Source organism: Mastacembelus armatus, chromosome 17 (assembly GCF_900324485.2).
Source record: "Mastacembelus armatus chromosome 17, fMasArm1.2, whole genome shotgun sequence".
Taxonomy (NCBI): Eukaryota; Metazoa; Chordata; class Actinopteri; order Synbranchiformes; family Mastacembelidae; genus Mastacembelus; species Mastacembelus armatus.
In genome coordinates, this window is record NC_046649.1 from 8,112,575 (window position 1) to 8,140,567 (window position 27,993).

At 39.1% G+C, this 27,993-nt stretch overlaps 2 protein-coding genes across 5 annotated transcripts; one reads left to right on the top strand and one right to left on the bottom strand.

Annotated features, from left to right (window-relative positions):
• Window positions 1–35: 35 nt before the first annotated feature.
• On the bottom strand, window positions 36–20,344 carry LOC113133781 (abl interactor 1-like). Of its 2 annotated transcripts, XM_026312666.2 has the most exons (10): window positions 20,150–20,344; window positions 15,758–15,925; window positions 10,291–10,467; window positions 7,437–7,540; window positions 7,063–7,203; window positions 6,167–6,267; window positions 5,331–5,546; window positions 3,824–3,913; window positions 930–1,115; window positions 36–817 (listed from the first exon to the last, which is right to left on the bottom strand). In XM_026312666.2, exons 1-10 carry the CDS (start codon window positions 20,264–20,266, stop codon window positions 642–644), a joined length of 1,476 nt encoding a protein of 491 aa, XP_026168451.1. In that variant the 5' UTR covers window positions 20,267–20,344; the 3' UTR covers window positions 36–641. The 2 variants fall into 2 exon arrangements, with proteins under 2 accessions (XP_026168451.1, XP_026168452.1); XM_026312667.2 differs by lacking the exon at window positions 3,824–3,913.
• On the top strand, window positions 20,324–27,993 carry LOC113133780 (acyl-CoA-binding domain-containing protein 5-like). Of its 3 annotated transcripts, XM_026312662.1 has the most exons (15): window positions 20,324–20,424; window positions 21,586–21,738; window positions 21,983–22,101; window positions 22,486–22,609; window positions 22,972–23,044; window positions 23,258–23,399; window positions 23,576–23,614; window positions 23,991–24,203; window positions 24,670–24,873; window positions 25,549–25,643; window positions 25,753–25,933; window positions 26,061–26,269; window positions 26,416–26,466; window positions 26,962–27,077; window positions 27,171–27,993. In XM_026312662.1, the coding sequence occupies exons 3-15, from the start codon at window positions 22,020–22,022 to the stop codon at window positions 27,181–27,183; spliced, it is 1,542 nt and encodes a 513-aa protein (XP_026168447.1). In that variant the 5' UTR covers window positions 20,324–20,424; window positions 21,586–21,738; window positions 21,983–22,019; the 3' UTR covers window positions 27,184–27,993. The 3 variants fall into 3 exon arrangements, with proteins under 3 accessions (XP_026168447.1, XP_026168448.1, XP_026168449.1); XM_026312663.1 differs by lacking the exon at window positions 23,576–23,614; XM_026312664.1 differs by lacking the exons at window positions 23,576–23,614; window positions 23,991–24,203.

Here is a 27,993-nt window from a genome sequence, read left to right on the forward strand (position 1 = left end):
ACTTGATGATATTTGTTTATCCTTTTTTTTTTTTCTTTTAAAGGTAAAATGGATGTTTCTGAAAGGAGGGAAGTCTGCTGGTCTACAGTGCAACTGAAGGAGTAGGAGCATCTATAAAGCATTTTGTCATAAAAATACTTTACTGCCTCATCTATTCAATGAAATTATAGCGCTACTTCACATTCTGGATCTACTGCACACTGGAAATACTGGAAATGTTGTTTGCACACACACAAATTACCACTATGTTTAAACTTAGTTTGTATTATTTCAAACTATTATACTTGTATGTAATTTCCTGTGAGGCAAAATGTGGTCGTTACAATAGGATAGGTTGTCATGACCCCCACCTGTGACGGCGGTAGAATACAAGAAGGTCAATATCTCCTCCTTTTCGTCCACAGTGTAAACTAACAGACCCCCACTGACAAACGCTTGTTTTTTTGGAGCAGACAAAACTGTGCAAGCATGAGCGTCTCTAAAGAAAACCATTTTGTGAATTCCCAAGAGTTCACCATGGCACTTCATTTCAAACTGGAGCTGTATGGACTGATATCGCTGCACTGCACACATCTGTACATCTTCACGGTTTTACCTCTGTTCAAAACTGTTTTGTTTTTTTGTTTTTGTTTTTTTTAATTTTAGTCAGCATAGTGCATGATGGACTCAACGTAGTTTCCCGGGAAGAGTCCAGTGACGCCGTTGCAGACGCCTTCGAACCAGCCGTCATCATTCTTCTTGATTATGTAGATGATGGCTCCCTCCATGAAGGACAGCTCATCCTCTTTGTCCTTGGTGTAGTCGTAGATGGCCACAACTGGGAAGAGAGAAAAAAAAATCGTGCAAGTGTAAATAACATGTTTAAGTGAGTGAAAAAAAAAAAAAAAATAAAAAATGTTGCCATGTTCCTTGTTTTTCCTGGCACTAACCTTTCTCTAAATAGGCCTTGGGGGCCCAGTGCGGGTCTCCATCAGCGTAGGGATCACTGTAGTGAACCACCGCTGCCTCTTCTTCTTCGTAGTCCACGGGTGGGGGAGGAGGAGGGGGAGAGGGCTCCTCAAACACACCCATGTCCTCTGGTGGAGGTGGTGGAGGCGGGGCAGGGCTGTCTGTTACTGAAAAAGTGCATATATAAGGGGTTTATCACTGCAGTTATTTGAAAATCTGTCAACAGTAGGGTGTGTGGTCATCTTTCCTTTTCAAACTGCAATAATTTTTCAAAACATACTTTTTATATAATGTTTGGATCTGACTGGGTCAGGCTTCATGGTACAGAAATTTGATTCTTTGGCAGTGACAAATGATTGTGTTGTGGGACAGCCTTCACCACCCCACCAGTCCACAGTCAACTTAATTTTTCCTATTGACAATCTAAACCAACAGGAACCTTTATGAACCTTGTCACAATGTAGATCAGTTTTACATCAAATGTCATATTAATTGTGCAGCAATTTAACTGAGCACTAGAGAGCAGCTTTGTCTTTTTTTTAGTGAGGCAGTCATTCTTTAGCATGTACTACTATTAGTAATATTAGCCGCAATTTAAAAAATATTATGTGATGACTTCAAATATCTCAACATTCATATTTTAGTTATTTATTAATTTAAGTGTTCAACTACATTTATTCTAAATGTTATTACCAAACATGAAGGTCTTTATACTATTTTTCATTACTGCCAGCAGTAAAACCCTTATTTATTTATTTATTCTAAGTGTTGTAGGTCTGTGTGGTTGTTAAAATATGTAGAGTTTCTCCTTCCAGGTTGCTAAATTTCACAGAAACAACAGCAAAGACATGTTATCAGTGTTCTTAATGGCAGCAGCTGTACTACTACAGTACAACTACTGCATCAGCTTGACACACTAAATAAGCTGAACAGAGAATTTATGTAAGAACCGCAGTGTAAATTGCTACCTGCAGCTTTTTCTACCTAAGACAGGATATTGTTTTATTGCACCTCGAATACCCATTCTACTTACTGTTCCTCAGACATTTAAAAAGCTGTATGATTTGTGTTTCCCCTGACAAATCAGCAACAGCTTTTTAAAGCATATACTTACAGTTCCCTGAATATTTTCTGGAGTTGTTTTTGTGAGAACTACTGAGAAACAACTGAAAAAAGAGTGTTTATACAATCAGCAAAAAAGGAGTTGCCTGTGGTCATAGGAGTGTGATGTGAGGGGTGGGTAAGTGTACAGAATGTCTGACCTGACTCATTAAACCTAAAGTCTCAAGTCTCAGAAACACAAGTTCCTCTGCAGCGTTGTGTCCTCAAGTCCAGTGATTAAAGAAAAGAAACTTCATATTCTATCTCATTAATTCATAAGCCTACACTGAAATTACAGAACTGGCGACAATACACCAGAGGACTGAACAGAACATCCCTTCAACTCCAATCTGCTTATGCACCTGCTTTTTCACTGGTCTAACCACTTACCTTATCTATTTAACTCTCAGATGTTATTAGTACTAGCCATTAGACTTTTTAAGGTCTGTACAAACACAGCATATACTACACTTCATCTCAGTGTAAGCATGTTGTTGCCAAGGACTAAATATAACTGTGTAATGCCAGTAAATTACAATTCAGGCAGACAGAAAAAAAACAAGAGCATTTCTATTTAAAACATTAAAAAGCATGTGTATGTGTATATGTGTGTGTGTGTGTGTGTGTGTGTGTGTGTGTGTGTGTGTGTGTGTGTGTGTGTGTGTGTGTGCGTGCGTGCGTGCGTGCGTGCGTGCGTTTTAGCCACTAATAAAATGGTAATCAGTGAGATCAGCGGTTTTGAGTGTGGTGTCTTTGTAGAAGTGATTATGTATCCAGGATGAAGCATTTTTAGGCTGTGAAACTTTTTGGGCACTCTCTTCTTCAGGGTAGCTATTACTGCTCATACTAAAACTACTCAGTTCCTCTGTTTACTGAAACCCTTGAAAGATAAACTGTGCCCACTCCCTTGTGAAAGGGCTCCTTTGCTAAGAAAGACTTTCAGGACAGTGGCTGTTTGGAAAAGAAAACGTTTCCAAATCTTGATATACAATGTTTTGAGTACAGTTTAAAGGTCTGTTTAAGAGCAGCTACAGTATACTCGGTCACACAGTTACAGGAAAGTAAACCTATTTTTACTGCATACGAGCTGTTCTTTATCGGACAGTATGCCTAATATTCACTAGTGTACTTCAGTTCAGAGTAATGGCAGCCTGCATTTCATTTGACCAGACAGACGCAGACAGTTAGAGCTCAGCACAGCTGCATCGCTGCAGATAGGTTCATGATGAATCAGGACACAGCATCAGGTCACATTTTTCTCCTCAGTGGACAGAGTGTGCAGGAAACACACTTTCAGTGATCCATCGCCATGGCAACAGACAGACATCTGATGAGTGTGTGCACCCCTCAACCCCATACAGTGCAAGAAAAAGTGCGCTGACTGTAGCAGCCCAGAGTGTGCATGTGCTGCGGCGTGTGGCGTGCACACTACAAAGACAATTTATACGATAGTATTTATACATCATGCCAGGTCCTGCAGAATTACAATACCAGCACTTGCTGTTTTTGATACTCACACTCTATGGACATTTACTAAAAAACCTGCAATTTTATGACAATAAAAGATTGGAAATATGGGTCATTCAGTACATTTAGTTCTTGGTCCAGCCACTCTGCATATGAGAAATCATATAATGTGTATATGACATAAGAGTAAAGTGATGTTTGAAACCTTACAGCAGATATATGTATGTATTAGTTACATTTGTACATTTAATTGCTTTTGCGATATGTAGCTGTATAGCTAAGTTTTGAGTGAGTGCTGAGTACTTACTGCTCTCCTGCATTCTGGCTACAAAGCCCGTCAGAGGGATCTGCGGGGTCAGCTGGACCATGGGAGGAGGCGGCGGAGGAGCCACAGACACTGGAGCAGCAACACCAGAAGCAGGAGCAGCAGAGAAACAGGGAGCGAACAGAAAGGCAATGGACAGAAAGAACGACAGAATAAGAAAAGAACAGACGGCATCACTGAGGAGAAAAGGTTGTGAGAAGGCAAAACAGTGCATGAAGCATTGCTGACACTTAACACTTTCCCCAATCAGTGTTCTTTTGTGCTGCATTTTTTTCAAGCGGGGCTTAAAGAGGTATTAATCTCTTCTCAGTCTGAGGATCTACCTCATCAGCATTCGCTCTATATCAAAAAAAGAAAAAAAGAACAAAAGCTGCAGGCGGCAGTAGATTTTTGCTTCCTGTGACAGTAACAAGGTAGCAGCTCAGCAGCAGAAATATCTGTTCTCAAAAAAAAAAAAAAGCATTTCCAAAGCTGTAGCATATCTGATCAGACCCAGGGATGAATTAAATGCTCATTAGTGTGTGTAGCTCAAGAGCAACATTTACTGAATGAACTTGTTTATCTGTATAATCTGTTTCTTCAGCCTCTATAAAGAAGCTTCTTCCTACACGGTCTTGAAAAAGGAGAAAAATCGACAGACAAACAAAGAGACACAGCTGTCCTTGATCAAATGAGGCCAGGTCTGACTCACAAATCACATGTAATGAAGAGGCGTCAGTAATGTCTTATTACTCCACCCTGCTCTCACCACACAGACACATCCATCCACAGCCCCATCCCGTCAGACCAGTGAGCTCCCCGTGTATTGGGAAGTAGCCATTTATGATATAAAACTTCTATTGCAGCCACATTTTTTTGTGTCATTAAATTTCAATGACAGAGAAGACGAGGTGTCCCAGTTTAAGTCATCGCTGTCTCACTCCTCCCAAACAATACAGACAGCTGCCGCCTCCTCCTGCGTTTTGTGCCAAAGAAGACAAAGCTTGTCCTCTGAAGGAGAAGCCATTAGAGAATAGCTCAGAGTGATGCCTGCCAAAATAAATTCTACTTGTCTAACAGAAAATATGCATATGTCTTGGGTTTCCCTCTTGTCTAGCAGCTGTTTAAGTGTTTTCTACTATAAAATGTCTTCTGCCTGTCTCTCCTGAACCAGGAGCTTCCTCCAGCTGACTAAAGTGATAATGTCATAACTCAATTAGAAATGGTAATGAAACAGTGTGCAGAGCAGTGCTAAGGTGGGAAGGTTTCAACAGCCCTGTCTTCAGTAATTACAGTACAGTTCATCATCCTTTTTCATTTCCAATCATCATTTGGAAGGGTTAGCACATATGGCTCTGTTAGCCCCAGAAGACAGCTATTCACTGAAGCAGCTACCAATTTGCTTAAGCTTCTTCTCCAGAAAACCCACTTTTACACACTCTGACTATCTAATAAACCATACAGCGAATTTATATATACATCACCGACAGATATATTAAACCCAAACTACCTGAGTTCTGTGGGTAGGCAGGGCCACCGTTGATATGGGGTTGCTGGGAGGAGACAGAGGGTGCACGGCGGTAGGTACCAGTGGCCGACACCATGGAAGCCGAGGAGGTGGTGGAGGAGTTGTGACGGGAGATCTGGCGGGAGATGGTGCCGAATTGGGACATGGGAATGGGACCCAAACCAGGACCCTGTGGCACCGAGGCTGAGGATGTTGCCACTGCAGGGGAAGGGAAGAAGCGACAAAAAGGCAGGTACACAGCATGAAATCCTCAGCCTCATTCGTTCTTTTCTCCATCTAAAATAAAACTGGTTAAGATGAGCTATAACGAGTATTTAAAGTCACTGCATTTGTTCAGCACTAAAAGGACATTCATTAAAAAAGGAAAAACTTTATGAATCAGAACAATATCTTAGTCTTAACCACTTTAGTATCTCTCACTTCTCAAGCCCACTGTTGTAATTTTCTTCCTCTCCACCCTGTAAAAGTCAAACATTTGACTACACAGCAGTTTTTTTGATGTATATTAATGAATGTGTATAATATGGTGATAAACCTTTACATCTTTACTGTGTTCCTGATTTGTTAACATACAAGCTGAGATACTAAAATGAGATTTAAATAAAGCTAAAATGCTACCTGTCTTTCAAGGACTTGCACAAATGTACATATTAAGAAGCATTTTATAAATAAAACTTTCATTCATGTAGTCATCTTGTAATTCATTTATTTGTGTTGTTTATACTATTATTTTGCCCACATTTCCAATCTGCCAGTTTGAGAGAGTGAAAGTGATAAAGCTGGGTGGGAAAAAAGATTTCTGCTGCTGAGAGACTTACCTTGACCCATGCTGGGAGGGGAGGGAGTTGGAACTGCTAGAGGAACACCAACTCCACTGCTTCCGCTGTTCTCCCTGCCGCCGCTACCACCGCTGCTGCCACTGTACAGACAGAGAGCATGAGGATCTGTGGTGATCGTTACAGGATGTGTGAGACAGATTTAATTACACAACAGGATCTGACATCCTACCATTACACTCTCATATGTCATTGTGTCATAACAACTTTCCCGTCACTGTGGCAACACATTCACGGCTCTGTGCACTGTCTGGCACATGGATACTGGGTGCAAATCTGGAAACACACTGTTGCATCTGCACTTCCAGAGTGTAACAAAAACAATATAAGAGCCAATCGGGAGGAGAACCATGTTCAAATCTCAAACGCTCTGACTGAGGGAGTAATTAGACTATGTAAAGTCAATGACTAAAAAAAAAATCTGAACACAATGAATAAATTACTATTGCATTACACAGGAAATGTACTGTAAGTATAGTTATCATAAACAAATCAAGAAATAAAGATAAAAACTTGGCTGACCATTACAGTGCATGGATATCTGATGCTACAGACTAAATACATTTTGCTACTTCAGCCAATAAAACTGAAATGTGATGCTGTGGTTTTTAAAGATAACAGCAACAGCCTATATTTTAATGGTATACATTGAAGAAACAATGATTGTAAGATTAATGAGCTCAATCCACAGCTTCTCCTGCCTATGTCAACCCCATGTCAAACGCTTTTGTTAAATTCTGTTGCCAATGAGTTGTGATCCATATGTGCAACTCAAATTAGCAACTTTTTAGCACATCTGCGGTTGGATCTGTGTATAAAGCTCTCCAAACGTTAAAGATGTGCCGCTGTCAGGAATAAGCAGCGAGGGGCTGTGCTACCTGTGTGTCCTGGGCCTCTGGTTGAGCGAGGCTGTGCGTGCAGGGCTGTGCTGGCTGCCCAGTCGGGCTGGGCTCGTCATGTAGTCGTTAGGCACCACCGGAGGCTTCACTGGCTCCAGTGTCTTGTAAGGTGTGTTACGCCTGGGCACAGACAAACATACAGAAAAAGTCAAGAGAGAGTTCTTTTTCAATGCCCTGGTTTTACAGACAGCTTGTTTGTGGAGCCATGAACAGGAGGTCCTATGAAATCCACGAGTAATCTCAGATTAACAACCATATAAAAGCTACAGTGATTTGATGCTATAGATGCCACTGTCAATACATATTATCCCAGGGACACATAAAAGTCACTGCCTCTACTGTTAAGCTCTTACCCCAGGGTACCACGACCTGCCATGGGGGGGCTCGGGGGCTTCTGTGTTGGAGGGTTGGTCCTAGAAAGTGTCCCTCCCCGTCCTGCTGCATTGTTCCCATGTTGCTAGAAGAGTAAAGACAAAGTTAAAAACACAGCTTTCCTACAATCTGAGCTGACACCAGTGTTTCCCCAGCCAGTGAATATCAAGCATGTGGAGTCACTTAACCTCAATACAACTAAGCAAAACGTGGAATAGTTTGGAGAAACACTGGCACAAAGACTCTTCTGTCTACAGAAGAAACACTTAAAATATGGGCACAGAGAGATACCAAAGGAGGAAGACATAAAGAACAATTAAGTAGCTGAATGGAGGCTTAATATTGAGAAACTGCATGTAAACTGGGGTGTCACTGATGCATTTATGGATGAAGGAACATGTGTTAAGAGTAAATACTGAAATGTGGCATATGTTTTATATATGTTACCACTTTTCTACATTTCTACATGTGACATATGGTATATATTGAATTAAACTTGAATTTAACACCATGTTTATAATCACATCAAAAAGTCGGGCTGCTAATAGATGATGACCTTGTAAACAGTTAGACAAGAGATGAAAATATTTGCATAGAATCATATTTTGTCCAGGAAAACGAACAGACAGTTTGGATGGGTCTATGGGAATCTTCATGCTGTTGCTTAGACATTGATCAAAATGTGAAAAAATGAAGAGAAAGACAACCATCTCTTACCTTGGCCTTAAGCCACTGAATGCAAGAAGGCAAAAAGAGAAGACAGAAAACAAGACACACTCATTGGTTAATGGTTAAAAAAAAAAAGAGTGATATTATTATAGTGATAGCAAGAGGCACATTTAAGCATTTTAATCATGAACTATTCTCTGTTAATTTTTATAAACAGCATAAGACAAAAGAGGATAAGGAAGAGAAGGGTAAGGGAATAGATACAAGAAAAAGGAGACAAGGCCAATGTATAACACAGTAAGTGGGTTTATGAAAACATCCTGCAGCTTCACGAGCTGCCGGCATAATTTTCGTGCAACATTTACTTCTGATGATTTAATAACATTGAATATTCATAAAACTCAATGTGTACAATCTGAGGTTTTCAAAGTGCTTGCTTCATTCACAGAGAAAAGCATCAAATCATCAGTAAAAGCACGATGAGGTTGTAAATAACAGCCAGACAGTCAGAGCAGCTGAAACTATGTCACCCTGGTAACTGCCAGTAATGCCAGTAAAGGGTATTATGGTGAACGGGTGAGCACAGTCATCCATAAATGTGTGAATGGGTCTTTTCATGCTTGAGTCTAACTTCCTATTTATCCATGAGTGAGTTCCCCTGGTCATGTGGATGAAAGGCAGAGAGGAGATGTTCACGCCTTGAATGCTCAAGGGAAGAGGCTGTATGGAGTGCTAACAAGCTGCTATTTCCCACACAGCATGAACATGTACTGTATATGAAAACAAATGCACAGGCAGAACTATGCACATGCATTCACATACTACTCTTAGGATTAGCTGTACTTCTATCTAGTGTTTGGTGCAGTAGTGAGTATGAAAGGATATCAGTCCTCCTGAATTATTCACAGACGTGTGTGAGAGAGAAAGAGAGCACTCTGGGGAGAAAATATGAAATATGATATGTATTTCTGCCTGCACAGAGCCAAATGCTGATCCATGAACACAAATGCATCTACACACACACACACACACACACACACTACACTACACTACACTACGCTACACAAAGCCAGACAGAGAAATCATAGAGAATTTAAAATGAGCTAGTAGCCAGAGACTGTTCAATCCCCAGACCTTACTCAAATCACTCAACTTTATTCAGTTTAAGGTGCTCCCCAAATATAGACTCCCCAAAATGAGTCTTTTTACAGTCATCTGTATTTTTAAGTGTGTCATGTTTTATCTATATCTAAAGAGAGGGAAAAAAAGGTTGCACATTTTTGCACTAATCAGCACTGATGTCTGCAGAGATCCATCATTTGCATAGTCGGCCATGCCAAATGTGCCTCAGTGTGAGCCAGCTCTCAGAGGAGGAAACACCAGCCTTTGAATTTGAATCAGCACATGTTTGCAAATCAGCAGACAGCCACTATCTGAACAGAGAAACTTACAACACCAGCAACTGATGCACATAAACTGTGTGCAGACACTGAAACAACAAGAATGGAGTGTAGAGAAAAAGAACCAGAGGGGAAGAGAAGAGAGTGGATGGAAAATTTAAAAAAAAAAAAAAAAGATAAAGAATGAGGCAGAAAACGGTTGAAAGAATATTTTCCCACAATTCAATAGGGGACATAACGCTATGAGTAACAGTTGGCTAAAATATCTCTTTCTTTCTAACACCCTGGACTCTACACACAAACACCCACACATCTAATAACTTCCAGCTTAGGAAGTGGTTGCATTGGACATGAACAGACTTGGACAAGCAAAGCTTTTTAGTCAGCCACCAAATCTTACTCATGGATGAGTAAGAGTTACATTTCTAGGTGTTTCTGGGCTAAATAAACTGAAAGGCCAGAGTATTGATTGGCCCGCAGTGTGAGTGGATGTGTGCAAGTGAATTATGAAAACAGATCATCAGGTGTGAACTCCTATTTGCTTTCCAAAATTGATTACCACTGGGATTGAAGACAATATATCAAAGTAATGACTTTGGGATTTATCTGCATCAGTTTGCTTGTCATGAATTTACAAATACAACAAAGTAAAAATAAACAATGCTGCTGGATTCAATCTGGATAAACAAATATACTGATATTTATTGACTTTTACATCTGTCTGCTTTAAGTCTGTTTTGTTTGTGGTAACCAAAATTAGTCTTACTTTGACGCCGTGTCCCACATCATCCAGCAGTGTGTAGTCGATGGGCTTTCGAATGTAGCGCACTGGCCGCTCCATGTTTCCTGGGGCGATGATCTTGTGGGTGCGAGAAGTGTTCTTATTTGTAGTAAGGATGCCGATCTCTCGACGTGCCACCTTTTCTTTATGGATGTCCACTGTCTATGTGAGAAAGAATTCATGTGTAGCATGAGTGATGCGATATAATAAACATTTAGTGTTTAGTTCAAACTTCCCTTAATGGACTCAAGTCACAGTCCTTTTATTAGACACAAGCTATTATTAGAAACATTGCTTTTCTTAATAGATTTAAACATATTTGACTAAAAGGCCTCCCTGTGTCCTATTAAAGTAATTAAATGAAAACCCAACACTTCTGCCATCTGTTTGACATTATAAGCTTTACAGGAGCCCAGGGGGCAAATTTACCTTGCTGCCCTCGAGTGATGTGGTCATGAAATAAATACCTGTAGGCTGGTTTTGTTAAAGGCAGCTTATATTGAAAAAAGAAGAGTTTTTCTTAGATCATTTACAAACCATCTAAGAGTGTTCAAATCATATTACATAAACTACGTTTGAAATTAGAAACTTCTGGGGTCCCTCAGGGCTCTGTTTTAGGCCTCTTGTTTATTTCAAAATTGTATCTTTATTTAGCAATAATTGAGGTTCAGGCTAAATTTGATTAGCCTATGCAGAGCTAATCTACACTCACTAATACAGTCTACAGTTACAATAATGCAATCTTGTTCCTCACATGCCATATACAATATGTCACCAGAAACCATAATTAAAATGATACATATTAAAGGATTTGGTGGGTTTTGTTTTTATTTTTTGTAAAGTGCCTTGATATGACTATATTGTGATTTCAAATTAAAAAAATTTTTGTCAAGTACACAGTCATACACAGTACAACTTGTAGTGAAATGCTTTTTTATGACTGTCCTATTATATCTATAGAAAAAGTAGTAAACAATAGTAAAAATAAAATAAAATAGAACAGAATTTTAAAGAAAAAAAATTAAATAGGAAACAAGGTAACAAGGGACCAGTGAGATAAGATATAAAATATAAAGTACAAAGAGGCATAGAGCGTCATAAAGTGGCATATGCATATGAAGACAGTGTATGATGGTGTATGATGGCATAGATATGTACATGTTATAGTTCCTATAAAGTGCAGATGTACATGTAATGAGATGTGCAATTTGTGTAAAGTCCAGAAAAGATTTGGTGCTATACAAATAAAATAAACTGAAAATTTTGAAAAACTGAAATTGAATATTTTACCTAGTTCATAATTCAGTGGTCTGTAAATCTCTCAGTGCCCCAATGCTCACACACACACGACTCTGGGTTCGTCCTTGTGAACTCCCACTGGCCCACTATTCTGCGCCACTGGCCTACACCCTGAGGCCCTTTTCTGAGGGTCTCCTTTAACCCCTCGCTTCAGGGCCAACTGAAAATACCAATGACCTCCATGTCTACTACCATTACAGTCATGGACTGGCCTTCACTATATGAATGATGGATGAAACTGGAAGGAGTGAGAGGCACAGGTAGGGAAGTGGATGAAAATCAAAAGCAAGAATATGAGAGGATCGATGGCTACGTGTCTTGATTATGAGGCCACATTTTAGAGGTGAATGGTGATGAGTTAAAGTGTATATGTGTCTTACTTAAGCTGGTGTGAGGTATATACTGCGTGTTGCTAATTCTAATAAATGTACTATTAAATTGTAGAACAACCCTTTTAAAAGTGAATACAAAATGTTTAGAAAAGTGTGTGTGCATAATTTGTAAGTAGAAAATGTGCTCCAGTGTGTGTGCAAGACCAACGCAGCAATGAGGTCATGCATCAGCACTCAGACGTCTCCTCCAATCGACCCAACAGCTCCACTGCTGCATCCACTTCTCATCTATTCACTGGAGATGAAGAATCCAACTGAGAGTGAAAGCCTGATAGATGTAGAGAAGCTGACCCACAGCTGCTCTTCCCTATTGCTGTCCAAATCTCTCTGTGTCCGCCATGAAGTCTGTGTGCGCTGCCTTGTAGATATATATAGAGAGAATATGCTCTGCCCTTTTTTTTTTTTTAGGAGAGGAAACTGAAATGACACGCCTTGCTTGAGCTGGGAAGTAAAGAAACCCGCCTATTTCCTGCCACTGATAGACGAATAGAGGTGGGGTGAAGATTATAGAGAAACGGAGAAAAACAAAGCTCATAAGCACAGGGAGGCTCAGACACAGACAGACAATACAGAGACAGGAAATATGTAAAATATGTATGTAAAACCAAAAGCTGATCCTGGTGTTTAAAACAAAATGAAAAGTGGTGATGGGACAATTAACATTATAGAGTCCTAGTGTCCGTAGTCTAAACTATAGACACAATAACTTCTACCTAACCATTCATGACAGACCTCTGCCTGCTCTTCCTGCGCTTCTCTCAATCACTTTCTTTTGTAATCTCTTTACTCTAATAAACGTCTGGTTGTCTGCTCAACCTCTGTAGTGTGTTAGTTGAAAAAGATGGTACAGCTGCATGATCTATACAGCAGTTTCAGCATAATAAATCTGTGCTTTAGCAAATGATTCTTCTTTAAAGCACAGAGGAACAAGCTGTGGATGTGTTTGCTGTTGAAGTGCTATTGGCAGGAGGAAAATATGATCAGCCTGTACTGAGATTCCAAGACTTGTAATTTCATACACCACTGATCTTGACTTGTTAGCATGTCTACAGATTCACACAGGTCTATTGCAGGGTTATGAATGAAACCCTGCAACAATCTGGATCTTTGTCCTTTGCATTTTTTGAAGTGAAACTCAACTATAAATGTGGGGTAGGTACAGTCTGCACTTCAGAGGGTGGGACCAAATGAAATGGAGCTGAAAAAAAAGCAGTGGTGGGTAACTAATTTGCCTTTTTTTTTTTTTTTTTAAAAGGAAGAGATGAATCAGAAAGGAAACTTGAAATCAGCTAGAGACACTCCTCTATGTCATGCATTGCAACAAAATTAAAAAGCAGCAGTTCTCGTTTGTCTTTCATTGCATTCGTTTGGGTTCAGACATGACAACTGAGTGGACATTATTCAGTGTAGCTGAAACACACAGGCAAAATGGACTTCCTCAGCTTTGATTTAATTAAACATGCTGTTATTTTACATCTAAGTAGTAGCATTTCTTGTGTAATTTTGTGAGAGGCTTTTTAGTTGTGGGCTTTTAAATCAGAACTATACCTGAATTTGGCAGCAGTGTCTGGCTATCCTCTCTTTTTAATCCCATTTTAACTCTTTTATGTCAAGAACATTAACACAATGTAAGCCAGAGGAACACTGGGCACAAATTTATAATTTCATTTTTGGGAGATATCATTGCTAGAATAATGAAAAAAAAAAAGCTTTGGCGAGATACCGGTATGAGATGCAAACAAATTGAAACTCCAATGCTAGCCATAAAAAACTGAATAATAGCGCTACACCATCCTGATCTACTGTAATTACATATACTCAATACATTATACAGAGTCAACTGTTAATCCACTTTTTGAGATTTATAGCACAATCATTTGATGGAATTCTGAAAGAGACGACTTTTTCATGGCAGGTATTTTATCATGCAGCAGAATGAAAGGAGCAGGTGTATTAATAACTTCAGTGATGGCTTCATTCCAGTTTTCTTGTATTCTGCATGTTGGCTTGTTGGCTTTGGTAGTACACTCATATGGAAAGCAGCCATCGTTAATGCTGTTAGTTACACTGGGATTTTTCCTGCTATGAATAGTCAAAATGGCTTCCATGAAAAAGAACATGATGGACAGACCTGAGCTGATGTGTCTTTGCTGATACCTAAGCTCCATTTGGACAGGATTTGGTTCTCTAGGGGAAGAGTGATGATTTTTTTCTTTTAGTCTTGGTGGGTGATTCTAATACAGCCCAGTAACTTTTCATCCCTTATCTGCTGGGTTTCAGGGAGTTCACCAGCTCCTCTTGTAATTTAAATCTCATCCACAGAAACTTCCCTGCATTTTAAAGTGGATCTCTAAGTTTTGGGAGAACTGTGAGTACTGTCTTTTATTAGCCATGTTTTAGCCTCTATGTGCGTATATATATGAGCGTTAAGATCTGACTAAGTTTTGACTCAATGTCCCATCACCTTCAAATGAACTCTCCCATGAGCATTTACCTTTACTTTTGGCTTTGTCCTGCTGAATGTTCAGGTTTATTTCAAGCTCATAACCTGTGATTGCTGCAAAGATCTCATGCAATATCTTGCGTTAAACTACCAGGACCCACAGGGAATTTAATCCCATATGAAACATGAAACATGCTGTTTCTGTAGCTGTCAAAATGTTCATCTGAGTCAAAATTACCTTATAGTGCTCATATATCTTAAGCAGACAGTAAGAACCAACAACCATCCTTTAAGATAAATAAAAGAATTTGGTTGTTCTTTATTGGACTGCACCATCCTGCAGCCTGTGAAGTACAGTGGGAGCTGAAAAGGTTAACCAGGCGAGAGTGCTGGTGTCAGGATTTCACTTCATCTCTGACAGGCCTAATGAAGCACCCGGGGAGGGGACAGGGACATTCACTGGCTGACAGGCAGGGTGGTGTATGAAGCACACAGAGAGCGGGGAAAAGAGAGGACTGCTGATGAAGCATGAGGACCTGAACATTCTGGCAACTTAGGTCACAAAACATTATAAAACATAGAAAGCCTTTGTAAACCTACACAACAAATATCAAATAAAAAACTACTGCTTAAAAATGGCTATTATTATGCCTGTCATAAAGAAATAAGGTCTGGTCTTCAATAACAGCAGGTAAAGAACATTGACAAGGGGTGAATCAACTATATATATGATGTCTTACTAATTTAAGTGACCCATTAATGCCAAGCCCTTCCACTTTGCCACTGTACAAAACAGGAAAATTTTAATCTGAAAATCTGTGAAGTAAAATCTGTGTATGGAATTACCATTGTACTACTTTTAGGAGTTAGTCTGTCAAAATAAAATGATGCTGGTGCTCATCCAGTTCTGTCCCATTCAATTTTTCACTAACATTTTTTTAGCATACAAATTTGAAATGTATATAAAAGTGCTGAATGAAATGTATTTAATAGCTTTGCAATGACTGAAAAAAACTGCAAAGTGGAAGCAAATGAAAATAAGAATGAAAACAGTATTTCTGTTAGAGATGAGAAATTGGAGATGACCATGGTATGGCTCTGTTCTGGAATTAATGCTGCAAAACCATATTAAAACAGTATCAGATCAACTAAAATATGAGACACAAAAGAAAACCAGAGGAAATTAGGAATAATACAGGCTTCTTTCAAACAAGGGCATGGTTCTCTTTGTAGTTGAAGTAAATAAAGGCCATGTCTATTATGCATTTCATATGTATATGGTATTTGTGGGTCTATCTTCTAGGGCTTTAGTTTGTACCTGGGAGATGTGGTTGATGGAGGACTCCATGCGTCGCAGTTGCGAGGCCTGGATGTCCAGCAGCTGCAGCACATTGTTGGCTAAGGCATTGATTTGGTAGGCCACACTGGCCAGAGACTGGGTAGTGTAGGCCTTGGTCTCCTCCAGGGCCTTCTTCTTGTCTTGAGCCTGGCAGTGAGAGAGCAGGACACAGAGGAAGAGACAACAGACGTCAAATTAATCAGTGGAAGGGTGTGTAAGGGGAAGAATTTGAGAAGTTGGTAGAGGGAAGTAAGGTACAAGACTCAAAAAAGTCAAGAGGAAATGCTGCATTCTTGGTGTTATTCTCATATCGGTTGAGTGATTGGGAGGTGTGAGAGCATTTTGCTACAGGGAACAGTATTTGATAGGACCATTCATTCTCATATCTGAGGGCAAGTAAACAAGAGCTCGTGATTTTCCAAGGAAACAACTCTGTGGAATGCAAAGCAGCCTGGAACTGGACAACACTAACTTAAGAATAACTTAGATGAACAACACAGGACAGGTGCTGGGTGGGAGTTGACCCAATGAGCAGGACTGCCAAGACAATTCCTAGGATCCCAACTCTCTACCCGGCTGTGCAGACCATCTGTTTCTGGATGCCTTTAAATAGCAATGGGACTAAAAAGACATATTTTTAGTTATAAACAAAACAGTGACAAGCAGGCACGGAGTTAACAGGACTACAACTGACAATTATTTTGTATGTAAGCTCAAACTGCCCTACTTTCACCTCAAAGTAAAATTTGAGTCATTAAGCCTTGTGCAACAAGACAAAGCTGTCCTTTAAGAATAAGTTGCACCTGCATTCCACTAGTCGCACGGTACATAGGCTTTGGATTCAACACAAATCTGTTACTGTACTAATGCTGTTTGAGTGCTACAAAGACACCAGCTATCATTTACCTGCTGTTGCCGAACTATTTTGTATGTGTGTGATAGCAGGAGCTGACCATGACACAACACCTCCTAACAACAGGACCACCTGCTACCTTGCAAGCCACCTGCACCAACATTATCTGTTGTAGAGGATGTGCTGGGACCTGCAGATCTCTAACTGCCAGTTTGTAAAACACTCAGTTGAAACAGTATAAGCTCACTCTGCACCATCGCAGGGACTGGGGTGGATTTACGTATATTCCTAATGTGTTATATATTCATAAATGTACAAACAACAACGTCAGACAGAAATACACACTGCTGTCTATAAAACGCAGCAGAGAGAAGGCGTCAACACAGATTTAAAGAGAGGTTAAAACTTGTAACAGAATAAAACTTAAAAAGTCTAAAAATATTCTGACAAACCCCTGACAATAATAGCCTACCTCTTCCTATTCCACATTGTTCATTATGGATCCCTCTCTCTGTTACTTGTGCTCTCGTGCTATGAGATATTATGTTTCATATTAAGCTTACAAAAGATTTTTTTGTAAGGACTCCATTTGAAACTCCTTTTTTGTTAAGCGCCAGACTCAACTAACAATGTGCTAAAATAACACACTTTCTGAGTGTTATATCTAGTGTCACACCAGGTCTGACAGTAGAATATGGTGTACCTCATGAGTCATAGATAAAGCAGCCATGAGTCAGAGGGGTATCATGTGCGCTGAGGGGGGTTTGTGGGTCAACATCAGGGAAATATTAAGTAGAATCACAAGCTTCCACCTCACACCTTATTCTTCACACATCGTCTTATAGAGAGGATGAACAGAACAGTCTTCGATTTGTTTGTACATGTAAACCACATACTGGGACAAATGAATAAAGTGATGTTCATTTCTAGTCTTTTTAAAGTAGTCTTGCTTAAAATGTTAAGATTAATTTACATAAAAGCAGGACGGCTACATCTGTGTCCCCATAAAAGCAAGAGTTCAATTTTTAATATTAAAGCAAATTTAATTCAAACAGCAATGTAGCTATTTTAGTATCCAAAGGTCTTAAAAAAGGTACTAACAACGTTGAGTTCTGCTTTCATGCCACCTATCACTTCAGAGATGACAGTTTTTAAAATATCTCATCTAAAAATTAAGCTGACTCAATTTTCTTTCCTCCATCATCACAGAGTGGATTTATATACCACAGCATGCATTGCCAGTATGGTGCTTGATGCAGTTTTGTTTTCCCAGTTGATGGTGTGCATAAATAAACTGCATGTATATAAATGTTATCCCTACAGGATTATGCAGATTGGTTTTACGTAAAAACCACAACTGGCTGACAAAGTAGACTACAACATGCTTTAGCAAAAAGCTTAGTTTGAAGCTTTATTGCCAATACTTGATATACCAATACTGTGATTTCCCTTGTCTAAGACATTATTATTTAGGAGAAGCCACATACACGCATCTTTATATTCTAGGCAAGTCAATCCTCCTGCTTTAATACATAAACAGTTTATAAACAGAATATTACAGCAGCAATTGTCACTATGGTATATGGCTTTGAAAATGAGCAGTGAAGGGAGTGATATCATGTTTCATAAATTGATTAATAAATCTTATGTGGATGATGCTATTTCCCATAATTGATCAGAGTACATTCTAGCATGAGTCACATCATGTGACTCACTCATTTCATACAAAACATACAGACACAAGTATCTGATGCAAAGACATTGTGGAAATGAAGATGGATGCTGCTTTTGAAACAATGTTCAAAAAAATCATCCAGCAAAATGTCTTTCACTAAGCTAACTTAATTTTTTATTTACTTTAAATACTGTTTTCTCCATCCTTATTTCAGGAAGTATAGCTCAAGAAAACACTGTTTTTTTTTTCCAGTATCAAGTATGTGAAGAATTTACAAATGAGTCACATCTCAGCATGTTGTGTGCCTGCCATACATCACATGTGTTGTTTCCATTTCTTTTAATGGCGATTGATTGATGATTAATATGAATTTCAAAGCATCCAATCAAATTTCAGGCTACTGATTTGTGAGCATCATCAGTAAAGGGAAAGATTAAATATTTTGGAGTTAGAGTGCGGAAAGTATTTTTCCAATTCTTTCAAAGTTTGATCCATGATGCTATTAACAAAACCACCTAACTTTCTGTCTAGAAACAAAGGTCAGGCTAACATTGTGTATAAATAAATCCTGCTCTCTAGACTGAAGCTGTTCCCTTTAACCTCCAGCCCACTGCTTTACCAAAGGTGCATGTCATATAAGCTGGCAATTAAAGAACATGTACCTGTGAGAACTGAATTACAAGTAAAACAGTAAAATGTAGAAAAAAAAAATACATTTTTTTTTTACACATTAGACAATGAAGCCACATTTTTAGGATTAGAAAAATCACAAAATTATCTAATAAATATTTGTCATTGAAATGTGTTTCACTGTATTGTGAAGGACAAATCAAACTGGTAACAAACGATCAAGCTTCATTTTTAAAAAATAATTCCAAAACATTTAGAAAATGGTCATTACAGTAAAACAGGAACTCTACATGACCCGGTTTGGTCTCACCTGCTTTTCACTCATTATTTTCCAGGCAGTAATTTCACACTTTGAGTCTGTATGTGGAGACAAGCAGGCATCAATGACCTGGACCATGCATTTGCTTACAACCAAATGATCCATGGCCATGCTCTGCAGCCGTCACCTCATTTCTTCACTAAACACCTCAGAGTCTTACAGCACTTGAGTCTTCAATCCCACATAATGATAACCACTAATAAGCCACCTAACAAATGAAAGCTACCTGGAGACTGTGTTAATAATGGCTGAAAGGAAAAAAATACTAAAACCCATTTCCATTAATAAATAAACCACATTTCCATTCACTACGCGTTAATGGTGTTTTTCCTTTTTCCTTTCCTGGTACAATAACAAACATGATAATCTTGTTAAATATATTAACAGTTTCCTTAGTTTTTCAGTATCACCCATTTAAAATGGCTCATTGGAGACTGAAGTCGCTGTTATCTCTGTGGCCTAAAGGTGTGACGCCTGTTTTGTTTAAAATTGATCAATAAGCTCAGTATTTATGAAAACGGGCTAAAATGAGTGTTCAGTCTCAGGTATCTATCGGAAAATGCAGTCAATGACAAACCACTTGGTCATAACAACGACACACCCTCTATAAGCCCCGAGCGGTTTTCTGCACATCGAGTATGGCCTTTAAATGTGAACACGGGCCCGGTTTAGCCCAGACCACAAAATAATCAAATACAGGCAGGATACCGAGCCTCGGCTGAATCATGGTGCCGGGAGAAAAGGCCACTCGGTGTAGCTAGCGGTTTGAGGATTCCTGTCTTTACGACCAGCATTTCCTGTCCCTGTGGTTTCTCTCAGCTCTACTACAGCACCGCAGGCACGACGGAGATCACCGACAAACGGACCAAACCTCAGCCCGGTGGGCTCTCCTACCTGAACATAGTTGTTCTCGCAGTATTCCGCTACCCGGGACAGGTTCTGGTAGCTTTCCACAAGCGCTCTTTTACCGGCAGGGATTTCCTCCTCTAATAGCATTTGCAGCTCTGCCATCTTACATCCCTTTGCATTTCTCTCCTGGCTTTCTCAGTGAGGCGAGGCGGTGATGCTGTGGTGTGTTACCGAGAAAGGGGCTCCCCCGCCTGGCGCTGACGAGGCGCTGACTTCCGATTCACAACAGCCCGTGACAAATCGCAGCTACGCAACAAACGGTGAGCGCTGATTGGCTGAAAGGCCGAACAAGAGGAGCGCTCGACCAATGAGATTTCACTTGGTGTGTGATGGCGTGTAGCCTATAACGATATTGTAAAGCTGATAATAATAATAATAATAATAACAAAAACAATAATAATAATAATGATAATAATAATAGCGTGAATATATAATCAATATTGTCTATATCATAATGTATAACAGATAATATAATATATAACATGGATTGTAATTATGCAATTATGATTGTTATACTGAATTATGAGTTTCAGATTGCATTGCATATATTTATAACAATGCTGTGTCTGTAAAATGTGTAAGGTACGAACAGCAGAAAAGCACATATCTGTAAAAAATAAGGATACATTTTATAGTTACAAAACATTATATTATTATCATTCACCACCTTGGCCATCACAGTTTTCAAACATAAATTGACTATTTCGAATTTGTATATTCCATGATGTTTTTATATTTGAGCCTATTGAAACACTCCTTAGTGTAACGCAATAGATGCACATTTGTCTAGGTCTTGATGACAGTGGTAATTGATAGGCAGTAACCTACATGGAGCCATATAATTCTCAAAAGTTGCGTAAAATACTGCAGTGAAAGGTCCGTCTGTGCAGTTTTGCTTTATGAAGGATGATGACGAGGTACTACATTTCCCACAACTCACCGCGGATTAAATCCCATGTTGAGAGGTGTTTCTGGGATAGGAGTCCTAGTCCTTCATTTACGACAGTTTAGTTCAAGACAAACTACACTTCCTAGATGCATTTCTACCAATAAGTGAAGCTAAAAATAAAAGCGTGTCACAAATAAAAGTCTGAAATCTCAAAAGTCAGACATCTATATAAATCTCTAAAAGAGGTTTGAACCAGTGACTGAACACAGCAGATGGTAAACAATAGGCCTGACAGAAAGGACGAGACTCTCATTTCTACAGTGAGAATTGGTCATACAGATTAATAGGCTGAAACTAAATAGAGAATCTACAGAAAAATAGTGGGATGTAGTCGTTATAAGAGTTTAATATTATTATTAAATATTCAAAGGTTATAGAGGGTTTCATAGAATATAAAAAAGAAAGAGGAAAAGAGACAGAAATGGGAAAAGAGGACATTTCCTTCAGATCAGTTTCTCCTTATCCCGTTCAGTGAGGGGCGGTAATGCATCTTAGCTGGCCCGCACTCCGCCAATAAACAGCAGCAGAAGAAGAAAAGGTTTCCTGGAGTCGAGATTGGTTTTCTGCTGCAGACAGACACCTTGCTGACGAAATGTTTATTGTACTGGCGATTCTGAACTTAATGGTGAGTTTCTAAAAAAGCATCCACACATGGGAACATTTCGTTCAAACAATATAGTGTATTAGCGCTGAACCTTCAAGGGTTTAGTACAAAAAAAACCAAAAAACAAATGTATCCTAAAATTTCCTAGATGAGCCTAAAGAAGAAATAGTGGCAACTAGCTGCAGTGATGAATCAACTGTGTTCAAGTCTTCCTCAGTGAAATGTTCTGAATTGCCTTGATAATTATTTCAAATTCCTGTTGAAGATGTGAGGACTCTCGTGTCATCGTTGTTGGACTCAGCATGGCGCAGGACGAGGAGAAACACAGCCTGGAGGCGAAATTTGCTGCTGCAGTTAAAGTGATGCAGAGTTTGCCAGAGGAAGGTGATAACTTATTCCTTTTAACGCCGTGCAGGTCTATGAAGGAAAGGGTTTAGATATAAGTGTTCAGCTGTGTGCAGTCCGGCGTGAAGCCTGCACTTGTTGGTGTGTAAACACCATTAAGTATTGACCTACATGCAGAGCATTGAAGAGCTGCCACTCTCGGCTGAGCCCTATTGATAAAGCTGCCATAAGGATAAGAGCAGATTACCCAGATCAGGTCTGATAACATCTCCTCGGGTTCACGTGTATCTCAACATTATATTTAATGCATTTGCAAGAAGTCCTGTACACGTTTAAATGTTTCATTAAAAAAATAAAAGCAAATGTGATGTAACATAGTAAAATTAGTAGTTCTCTTAATTACATGTTCTGTTTGTTTTTCAGGTCCTTTCCAGCCCTCTGATGACATGAGGCTGATGTTCTATAGTTACTATAAGCAGGCCATGCTGGGGCCCTGCAACATCCCCAGACCAAATGGCTTCTGGGACCCTCGTGGAAAAGCTAAATGGTAAATTGTCTTAAATACACGTAATGGTTCTATTCCACAAATATGTTATGGTATAAGTTATAACTTACAAACAGTATATTACATATATTGTGTATTAAAGATCCCTGCATTTAAGTCTCTGGCTGTTCACATGCCTGTTACAAAGTTGTTCCAAAGCTGTTAATTATTTAAATAAAATAATTATATATTACTGCACATTAGAGCAGATATATCCCATAGGTAATACTGCAACAATACAGAATAGATTATGTTTCCTAAGATTTCTGCATTATTTAATACCTCTGTAAGTGCACAATGTCCATTGTTCACTGTTGACTTTCTTCTCGGTGTTCAACAATTGAACTGTGACCTTGTTTTTCCAGGGATGCATGGAGCTCTTTAGGAAATATGACAAAGGAGGAAGCCATGAAGAATTATGTTGAGAACATCCAGCTGGTAAGTCAGGTCAAGATAAACTAAATGTGGAACAAAACACAGCACACAGAATCAAACAGTTGATAATCTAATGCTAATTTCTATTTCCATTAATAATAATAACAATAGCTTATTTACATAAGACAAATAATTTGATGGTTTGTCTGTCAGACTACAGTTTTTAACACAATAACTTGGCATCATCATGTCTGTATTTGATTTATGTGTTGTCAGATTTTGGAGACAATCCCGATTTCAGATGAGGTGTCTGACCTAGTACAGAAGCTTGGCAACTTCTACACAGAGGTAGATGGAGAAGAAGAGGAAAATGAAGTGGACAGGAGGCCCTTCACAAGGCCTTTTGCAAACCATGGAGGTAATATACATGATAAGAGATGCCATAGTCTCTCCACACCTGCAGGCACGTCAAAGGAAAAATGAATACAATCCAGGAGACCACTGCTGCTCAAGCTGCTGTTAGTTTCTGTATCTTAGTCAGAGAGATTTTTTTTTTTGCTGAACCGAATCTGTCTTATGTCTTTTTATCACTAGATGAGCTGGTCAAACCATTTAGGAAACCAACAATGGAAGGCAAGTCTTTGGTGTTGGTAGTTCCCTTAGAGTTGATAGACTGGTCCCACAGTTGGTCTCACTGCCGTTGTGTTTGGCTGACAAAAGATTTTTACGTGTGAATTGTCTTTGTCTTACGCTGCAGGAATGGTGTAATATGAGACGACTAGATAGATGCTATTGCTTTGTGTGATTCATTATGTATGTGTTGTAGTTACTGTGGTGGTCATCTGTTTCTGTTGTTTTTTGCACTTTGTGGTGTAGATCTATTGCGTAGGTGCTGTGAGCTGTGAAATGTTCAGCCAACTGCTTGTATGTCTTTGCTTCATGCAGATTTATGTTGTGTAACATCTAATTTGATAAGGGGTTAATCAAAAGTATCTCCCTCACTGTTCAGGCTATGGGGATCTGTGGGATGATATACAAAACCTTGATGAAAAAGACAGTGATCATGGCATAAGTGTGAGTAGCAAGGAGGCAGAGGGAAGCAGAGAAAATAGTGAGATCGAGAGAAAAGAGCAAAGTAGTGATTTGAAGAGAAGTGAGGAAGAGGAGAATTGGGATGAAGAAGACAATACAGAAGATGAAGACAAGGAGGAGGAAGAAAAAGGTATCATCAGCCACTGTAGCTATGTGTTTTTGCTGTGAATTGCGTGCTGTGTTGTGGAGGTTACATACTATGCCACAATCGTTTTTCTTTTTTTTTTGCATAATTTAAAGGTTGGTAATTTACTGTATGTACATTATCTCGTTTCTCTGCATCATCAATTTGTGTGCAGTATTTTGCTTAATTTTCCTTAATTTTTTGAAGGGGAGCAGCATTTAGTGTAGTTTTCTCTCCTGTTCTGTATTCACCTATAGGCCTGAACCATATTAGACAATTTTCTGAAAACAAGCCGCCACAAAAAATCTGTGGTGCATCAAATAGGTAGTTTCCATGTAAAGTAACTGAATGTGATGTCTTTTCTTTCTGACTTTCTTTCTCACTTCTTTGTAATGCTTAGTCATACTTCCTCTCTCTGTCTTTGTCTCTGTCTCTCTCTCTCTCTCTCTCTCTCTCTCCATTGTATTGTCAGACCTGAGGATGCTGAAGGTGGAGGACAAGAGGTGGAAGTCTGGCACCAGGGGGTCCAGCAGCAGCGTTGAGCTCAGCATATCTTCCTTTACCAATGGGACGCACAGCTCCCTCAATAGTGAAGTGGAGGAGGAGGAACTGGCCTGTTCCATAGAGCCCAGTGTTCAGTGTATGCCATACATGCACTTTAATGGCCACTTGAGTGGTAAGATTGCGCAATATTAAAGCATTATTAGCACATGTAGATTATGTTGTTCCAGATTCCATGTGTGTCTTTAGCATGTACTGTAAGAATAGGATCTATAAGAATCATAAATTATCTTGATAGCATGTACTGTAGCATAAAATATCCCATAAAAATTAGAAAAACAAAACAAAAAAAAAGAATGTTAAGCTATTAAAATGTAATTATAAGACAAACTAGCTACTTCACTCTAAAAGGCATAGTTTTGGGAAATATGCTGTACTTTACCTAAGTCCTGGTGTCTGGTAAACAGTTAGTTTGGCTGTGTATAAAGGTTAAAAAATATCTGCCTGCCAACACCTTTTGATCAAGAGAAGGGTGGATTATACAAACCAGATATTATACAAACCAGATATTACACAGTAATTCCTGAGCTTCAGAGGTTTGCTATTGGCGAAAACCAAGCTAGATGTTTTGGCACGCTATGCAAAGCTTAATATCTCTTGGCTCCAGCTTTATTCATTCCTATACACCGGTTTCTCACAAATGTTACTGCCTCGTTTGCTTGTTCGCATATAGATAACATTTGAACTATATGGTCTGCACAAAAAAGAGCTAATAAATATTGTGTTGAATTTAATTTTTATTCTGTGGATGGATAGTGAAGAACAGTGCTGCTTATCTCACACCTTTCAGATCATAGTGATGCTGTTCCTGAGAAAAACCACCGATCCACAGATTCAGATAATGAGGAATTCTGTGACTCAATGGAGCATCTGGCCATGGAAGAGGTGTGGTAACCCTTCTCTAAGTCTGCCTCGTGTTAAACACAATAGTCAAGGCATGTTACCTATGAATCTGCAGTCTTCCTTCTATTAATGGCTTTTCACTTTGTGTTAGCGGGTGCCTGCATTGAAAGTTCAGTCACGTGGATCAGAAGCTGCCTCAGTGAAGCAAAATGATCTTTGGTTTGAGAGCTGCACTGCACTGAATGGAGAAGAGGATCAAGTAGGAGATTCCTGCCTTAAAGAAGGGATTAGTACAAGCCAACACTACAGCTCCTTGTCAAGACGACAGGGAGGTAAGACTGCACAGACTCTGTGTCCCTTATTTACCTATCCTCTTAAGACGTGCACTTAGTGCAGTTGCGAATCAGATAAGTTGCATGTTGCAGCTTTAATCGGTCAAATTTTGACTCCTTGTTGCAGCTCCTCCATCACCAAGGGCCAACCACAGCTCTCATCTATGTGCGTGCGTAGATGCTAGCTGCCGCTGTGTGTCAGAGAACAGACATCCTGTCAGCACTTCCAAAGGAAACATCAATGAGCAAATAGCTACGGCTCTGCTCAGGCTGCAGCATGACATGGCCAATGTGTTGCACAGGCTGCATGCTCTCGAGGTGCTCACCATATCACAGGTGAAAAACCAGAGGTGTTAGCCACATTATAGAAGTTTTGTTTTTTTCATGTTTTTGAATAATAAATAATAGAACATGTGCACTAAAATGTGACACACACCATTACAATTTGATATATATTTACTGATTGATTTTTATATTTTCAGTCAAGATCATCTTCACCAAGGCAGGAAGACTCCCCACCTATAATACGAAAGGTTCTGATAAAAATTTTCTACATTTTCTTTTTAGATTATGTGAAAATGTGTTAGCACAGTGGATTAGTGGTTAGCACTGTTGCATCCCAAAAGGAAGGGCCCTGTCAGGGGCCTTTCTGTGTGAAGTCTGCATGTTCTCCCTGTGCTTGTGTGGGTTTTCTCCAGGTACTCTGGTTTCCTCCCACAGTCCAAAAACATGTATGTCAGGTTGATTGGTGACTCTAAATTGCCCATAGGAGTGAGTGTGAGTGTGTGAGGTTGTTTGTCTCTATGTGGCCCTGTGATGGACTGGTGACCTGTCCAGGGTGTACCCCTGCCTTTCACCCAGAGAGAGCTGGGATAGGCTCCAGCAGATCCCTGTGACCCTGGTTAAGGAATAAGTGGGTATAGATGATGGATGGATGGGTTTGTGTTAATATTATGTATGTGTATAACCAGTTAGTATATAATAAGGAAACAATCAGTCCCTTTAATGCAGTGGTCTATTTTTTGCAGTTCCTGAGACCATCCTGGTGGCCTTTTAACTTCTCACCACTCACAGTGGTGTTGACTGCAGTCTGGCCACTGATTGCCCATTGGCTTGTCCAGCTTTATTTGCAGCGAAAGAGAAGGTGAGCAAAATATTTCCAGTATTAAAAATGTTCTGGTCTGTTGCCAATAATTACTCTAGACTACTAAACCGCAGTTTCACCTTTTGTACTCAGGAAAATTCCCTGACTTGTCTAACAGAACATCAGTCGAAGAACATGAACCTGACATTAAATTGCTGCACTTTTGTTGCTTTTCTGTGGGGCTTTTAAAGTCACCAACACAGCCAGAGGCACTAGTAGGAATGAATGCTACTTTAAATAAATCAGTTGTTAGAAAGGCATTTAAAGGGAGACTGCAATATAGTTTAGCATTTAAACTTCATGGATGCTTTTTATGTATTGAAGAAGATGTATACATTATAGACGCGGGTACATTTTCTTATTTGTGATGATATACGTTAGGAGAAGATTTTATTTTATTTATTGTACATTTTATTGCTTATTTAAGTTTCCTTTTCACAATTATTTTTTCAACAATATTCTTTACTATAACTAAAGAAATCTGCCTTTTATTGTATGAAATATAGAAATATTTTAGGGGTATTACAAGAAATGTAAGGTGCAAAATATTATGTTTGTGAAGTGTGTAATGTTCTTTTGATTTTATAGCAATATTACTACAGATTGTAATTTTGAAGAAAAAGTGAGATACAGAATACAGACAATCCATATATATATATATATAGTCATTCTTTTTTCTTGTCAGCTGTACAGTGAAAATCAAGAATGCTAAATTTAAGCAAAGCTGCAGTGCTTTCAAAAACACAGCTGTATAATATCTATATGTCAAGCACATTTAAACATGCAATAAACACATTATTGGAACAAGCGCACGTTTATTGCACTGAATCATTATTGCTCAGAATGGAGATTAACAATTCAAAGGCTGTGTGTGTGCTGGTAAAAAAGGAATTTGAATTAAATGTGTCAAATAAAG

Coding starts and splice junctions, on each gene's coding strand:
- LOC113133781 (XM_026312666.2), bottom strand. CDS start 20,266: ATGGCAGAGCTGCAAATGCTATTAGAGGAGGAAATCCCTGCCGGTAAA. Junction 15,926..20,149: donor GCGAGAACAACTATGTTCAG/GTAGGAGAGCCC, acceptor TCTCACTGCCAG/GCTCAAGACAAGAAGAAGGC. Junction 6,268..7,062: donor CAGAGGCCCAGGACACACAG/GTAGCACAGCCC, acceptor CTGTCTGTACAG/TGGCAGCAGCGGTGGTAGCG.
- LOC113133780 (XM_026312662.1), top strand. CDS start 22,020: ATGGCGCAGGACGAGGAGAAACACAGCCTGGAGGCGAAATTTGCTGCT. Junction 23,400..23,575: donor GCCTTTTGCAAACCATGGAG/GTAATATACATG, acceptor TTTTATCACTAG/ATGAGCTGGTCAAACCATTT. Junction 25,934..26,060: donor CTTGTCAAGACGACAGGGAG/GTAAGACTGCAC, acceptor TCCTTGTTGCAG/CTCCTCCATCACCAAGGGCC.